The following is a 6,015-nucleotide window of genomic DNA, read 5'->3' on the forward strand; positions in this document are numbered from 1 at the left end:
ACAGCATCCATATCAAACTTGCGCGGACCGCACTAACATTAAATTTCATATCAAAGCGGGGGCCTCAAACTAGTGTCCTGCGGGCCACATCTGGCCCGCGGGCCGCGTTTTTGAGACCCCTGATCTACAGTCACCCCACCTTACAAAAAACATGTCCTTGTTTTTTTTTTAAAGCCATAAAACACATTCGGGTCTCATAAACACAAATTTCATGAGTAGCCACTGCTATTTTTAGCAAACATCACCCCATCTGTTCCGGATCGCTCAACTGGTTGGAATCAACCGTCATTGTTTTGAACTAAACGAAGCATATGCTAAATACCCAAGCCGGATCATGCACATTCATGTTCTTTATGTTACATCCAGGAAATTTAGGAGCAAGACCCCAGCAGTGAAGACGGGAAGTAGATTCATGGCCTGCTGTTGCTATCGTGACATACCTGGCATTCTCCCTTGCAAATCATCTTTGTGTGTATCTACGTCTGTGTGTGTGTGTGTGTGTGTGTGTGTGTGTGTGTGTGTGTGTGTGTCTGCGTCTCACGCCGCTCTTGTTTATTTATCACGGCTGCAGCTCTAAAAATACCCACGTGCCCTTGTGATGATGGTGATGATGATGATGGGAGTGTCCAGCAAGATGCTGAGTCTCTAAAACCACCGTGGGTGAGATGACTCCAAACGCACTCTGATTGCTCCCAGGAATAAAGCTCTACGGCAGGTAGGTTAAAAAAAGTCGGAGGTAAGATGGGATTTGTTGGATTTGTTGGATTTTATGTAATGCACACTGTAATGCCTCACTGCCATACTTTTGGCAATATGACACATCTGCCGATGTTCTGGTTGATGTAAACTACCAGCTAAATGTTTAGACACACTTTCTCCTTTAACTGCATGGGCAGGTGTCTATTAGTTTATATTTATAATGTTGTCGTCTTATTGAATGGTTCTCTAATTGCATTCTGTAAAAAATTTATTCTACCATTATCCTGCAAAAAATAATTCATTCATTTTCTACCGCTTATCCTCACAAGGGTCGCGGGGAGTGCTGGAGCCTATCCCAGCTGTGTTCGGGCGAGAGGCGGGGTACACCCTGGACTGGTCGCCAGCCAATCACAGGGCACATATAGACAAACAACCATTCACACTCACATTCATACCTATGGACAATTTGGAGTCGCCAATTAACCTAGCATGTTTTTGGAATGTGGGAGGAAACCGGAGTACCCGGAGAAAACCCACGCATGCACGGGGAGAACATGCAAACTCCACATAGAGATGGCCGAGGGTGGAATTGAACCCTGGTCTCCGAGCTGTGAGGTCTGCGCGCTAACTACCGTGCATTCATTCATTCATTCATTTTCTACCGCTTTTTCCTCACAAAGGTCACGGGGGTGCTGGAGCCTATCCCAGCTGTCTTCAAACGAGAGGCAGGGGTACACCCTGCAGCCACAAAAAATAATAAAAACATCAATATGACTTGTCTTGTGTCATACTATTGTAAAACTTATTTGTATCAATTGGTCATTTATAGGGCGGCACGGTGGGAAGTGGTTAGCACGCAGAGCTCACAGCTAAGGGGACCAGGGTTCAATTCCACCCTCGGCCATCTCTGTGTGGAGTTTGCATGTTCTCCCCGTGCATGCGTGGGTTTTCTCCGGGTACTCCGGTTTCCTCCCACATTCCAAAAACATGCTAGGTTAATTGGCGACTCCAAATTGTCCATAGGTATGAATGTGAGTGTGAATGGTTGTTTGTCTATATGTGCCCTGTGATTGGCTGGCGACCAGTCTCACCCAAAGACAGCTGGGATAGGCTCCAGCACCGCGACCCTCGTGAGGAAAAGCGGTAGAAAATGAATGAATGAATGGTCATTTATAATTATTGTTTGTTTTTTTGTGGCTATCGAGCAGTACACAGGATTTTAAATGGATACTTTGGCCGCATACCCCGTGGGGGAAAGCCACTGTGTGAGAAGCAGAATGGAGATGGAGGAGGATGAAGAGCAAAAAGAGGAGAAGGAAAATGGTAAGATAATGCGTCAGACTAATGTGGCTAATGTGACTTAAAGTCTGTATTTGTATCTTGTGTCCTATAGATGCTTCACAAGGTGATGCCGTCCAGAAGGAGCATAAACAAGGATGGTCTCCATGTTTCTTCCAGAGGCCAGATAGAGAGTTGTATCATTATGCTGGCCAGGAGATCATCATCCAGGAGGCTTTTGACTCCTATGCAGGCATGATATGGCCAGCGGTAAGTACTATTTGACACATAATATGTCAAAAAAGTGTACATTTAAAGGGTTTACTGCCACCAGGCTTTGGCACTTTGCCACTACCTGGATTCTCATCAGAACCAGCTAAGTCTTGTGGACAAAGCGGTGCTGGAGATCGGCGCAGGAACCGGCCTTCTGTCTATTGTGGCGTCACTCCTCGGTAGGTGAGAACCGAGAACCGACCTGGTTAACAGACATACTTGTGAGTTGTCACGATTCAAAAATGTCCCACGCGGTCTCCAGGGGCCTGGGTGACTGCCACCGACCTTCCAGATGTTCTGAGCAACCTGAGATTCAACCTGTCCAAAAACACCAGGGGGCGCTGCAGGCATACACCTCAGGTGGCGCCTCTGTCGTGGGGCTACGACCTGGAGAGAACTTACCCCACGTCGGTCTACCGCTACGACTACATCCTAGCCGCTGATGTGGTCTACCACCATGACTTCCTGGAAGAGCTCATGGCCACCATGAAGCACTTCTGCAAGCCAGGGACCACCTTGATCTGGGCCAACAAGGTCAGAATGGAGTCTGACCTCACATTCGCAGACAAATTTAAGGAGGCCTTTAAGACAAGGGTTCTACACGAGGATGGGGAGATAAAGATCTTCATGGCCACTTGCAGAGAGGATGGAAGGAGAAATGAGCAACGGGAGGGAGGCTGTTTCCATGGAAACAAGGATGGAGAGTCTTTGGTCAAATCAGAAATTGGACAAGCTGGAAGAAATGATGAATGTGAGTCGGAGGAGAAGACCAGCCGAGAAGAACATGAGACGAATCAGGCTGAGAACATCTCAGTTTCACTTGAAGATTTGTCAGGTGAGTTTTCATTATAAAGCCGTACGTAGGTTGCATATTGTAATTTTTTATTTTTTTATTTTTTTTTATTTTTTTTTATTTTTATTGTCAATCAAAAGTAAGCATTATCATCTTCATAAGGACACAATTTTGGATGCCATTGGCTTGTGCATGTGTGTTCTATGTGCATGCATGTGTAAATGATTTAATGCAGGGGTCTCAAACACGCGGCCCGCGGGCCAAATGTGGCCCGCAGGACACTAGTTTGAGGCCCCCGCCTTGATATGAAAGTTTAATGTTAGTGCGGCCCGCGCAAGTTTGATATGGATGCTGTATGGTATCATGTACCCAGAAAAAAATATTACGTTTGATTAATGTTCATGTTAAAGGTTAAATAACTGTTAATAGTTATCCTCCCTATCCGTGTGGAAGTGGTAGGTTTTTGGCTTTTTAAGTTTAAAGGAAATAACTTGAAGGCTACCGTTTAGGTCGCTAGCTCTCTAGTTTGCGAGTTAGCATGTGTCTCAAGACCCTGCAGTTGCGCAATATGTTGTAAATAAAAAGAGTATAAATGTGACTATAGTCGTGTTTTGTCATGTCTACAGGGCTCTAATAATGCTTTGTTAATTTTAATCTGAAAAAAATAATTTGTCTACCCACCAACTATATGTGGTTTCTTAATTTTTTATTATTTGCAGTTTTATTATTATTATTATATCTATTTATTACTGATTGATTGATTTTCTTTATTCTTGATTTGTTTGTTTTTCATTTTATTTTGTGCAGAAAGGTCCAGTGGCCCCCAGGTAAATTGAGTTTGAGACCCCTGATTTAATGCATATTTTTTATCCGCTAAGCAGAAGTACATGAGGCCAAAAGAAGTCAGCCTGACAGGACACCAGCCTGGGTCCCCAGCATCAACAGCAGCTTTGGTAAAGATGTGTACCGTTACACAGGACAGGACATCGTCATTCACGAGTCCATTGATTCCTTTGGAGCTGTCATGTGGCCGGCGGTGAGCATCACTTATCAAAATATTAAACATCTACTCCTCACTTATTGCATTCTTCATCTTCCAGGCACTGGCTCTGTGCTCCTTTCTGGACAACAACAAGCACATAGTGGACCTACAGGGGAAGAAGGTGCTAGAACTGGGAGCCGGAACCGGACTGGTGTCCATTGTGGCCAGTTTGTTGGGTGAGCAGCCTCCTGTTCAACTCCCACACCACTTCTATAGTATTCTATTGCATTAACTGATACCACTTTATGATCTGTGACGTCAGGAGCCGTAGTGACAGCAACAGACTTACCTGAGGTGCTGAGTAACCTCAGGTCCAATGTGATGAGGAACACTAGGGGGCGTTGCAGGTTCACACCCACCGTGGTGGCACTGCCCTGGGGGGGTGACATGGAGCACACCGACTCCGTATCGACGCATCGCTTCGACTATGTTTTTGCAGCAGATGTGGTTTACCATCATGACTTCCTGGATGAGCTTCTGGTCACAATGAAGCACTTCTGTCAGCCTGGCACCACCTTGATCTGGGCCAACAAGACCAGACTGGAGTCTGATCTCACGTTCATAGACAAATTTAAGGAGGCCTTTAAGACAAGTTTGCTGGATGAAGATGGAGAGATGAAGATCTACATGGGAAGATGCAGAGACATGGACAACTGACTGAATAACGTGGAAATCTTTTCTAACATTTGTTGTGAAGTGGTAATTTTGTAGGCTTTGTTTATTTAAGAAGAAAAAAACAGAAAGAAGTGCAATGTTAAAGTGATTTGTGTTCCTTCCTTTGTGAATAAAAAAATATTGTGCTAATAAAGTATTTTATATTTACTTATAAACTGCCTAAATTATTTCCTGATATTTAATTGATTCATAATCTAAAATATAAATCACAAAAAGGTCATAACATAACGTAATTTATAAAAACTATCGGTATGAATATCGCCAATACAGGCCCTGTACTTAGAATCGGATCATACCAAATCTAGCGGTATGCACACCACTAGCAAGTAACATACGCGCATGCGCAAAAACGATTGTTTCCGGTACGGATTGGGTAATGACACAAGCCACGCCCCACCTAAAACGTTGGCCTGAAGAGGAAGGAGAAGTGAGTTATTCTGAGACTGCGCAAACGTGTATGCGCGCGCACATGACGGGCACGAGCTGTGATTGAGTGACAGCCATTAACGCTGCTCCCCCCTTTTCTGTCCGAGCGATTGTGAAGAATATATTATTTTTTGGTAGTTTGTTTTCCGAAACCACCATTGGTAAGATATGCTAACCCGGTGACATTGTAATGTTTTTTAAAAAAAAAAATAAAAAGTGCTGTTTGAAGCTAGAGATAGTACCTAAATTACAGTAATTATGTTCCAAAGTGTATTGCGTCACACATTAAGTAATGGTCACTGATTCTCTTTCTTGAAAAATATTTTATTCTTTTTTTCTTCATCACCCCCCCACCCATGTTTTTTTTTATTTTTTTTTTTACACAAGTCATTGAAGACTAATGCATCAGTACCAAAGCGTTAATTAGCTTTTACTAGAGCTTATGACATAAAATATTGTAACTGCAAAAGTCATCAGCAGAAGTTCAAATCTGTTCAAATATCCTTACACTGTAGACAGAAACACAAATGAGGATTCTATTTGGTGCAAAGAAATGGACGGCATTCAGTGGTGGTGAAAATTAAGGCCTCTTTTTGTTTCTCCAGAGACTGTTAATGGTAATACATGCCACAAAGAGCAAAAAACCTGAACTTTGACCTACATAAATACAGATAAGGGTGTGAAGGGATGATTGACGTACAACTGAATCAACTAAAGAACTGTACAGGTGGTAAAAGTCGTCATGACATTAGAATACCAGCGTAAACTCTATTCGAGACTAAAAATGACATTCCTAAAGACAATAAAATGAGGTGAACATGAAGACAGC

At 43.3% G+C, this 6,015-nt stretch overlaps 1 protein-coding gene across 1 annotated transcript; it reads left to right on the plus strand.

The window, feature by feature from the left end:
- The first annotated feature begins 1,947 nt into the window (after positions 1-1,947).
- On the plus strand, positions 1,948-4,752 carry LOC131139848 (uncharacterized). The gene is made up of 7 exons (XM_058089775.1): positions 1,948-2,022; positions 2,093-2,247; positions 2,312-2,429; positions 2,513-3,085; positions 3,925-4,079; positions 4,144-4,261; positions 4,348-4,752. The coding sequence occupies exons 1-7, from the start codon at positions 1,977-1,979 to the stop codon at positions 4,740-4,742; spliced, it is 1,560 nt and encodes a 519-aa protein (XP_057945758.1). The 5' UTR covers positions 1,948-1,976; the 3' UTR covers positions 4,743-4,752.
- Positions 4,753-6,015: the final 1,263 nt, after the last annotated feature.

Source organism: Doryrhamphus excisus, chromosome 12 (assembly GCF_030265055.1).
Source record: "Doryrhamphus excisus isolate RoL2022-K1 chromosome 12, RoL_Dexc_1.0, whole genome shotgun sequence".
Taxonomy (NCBI): domain Eukaryota; kingdom Metazoa; phylum Chordata; class Actinopteri; order Syngnathiformes; family Syngnathidae; genus Doryrhamphus; species Doryrhamphus excisus.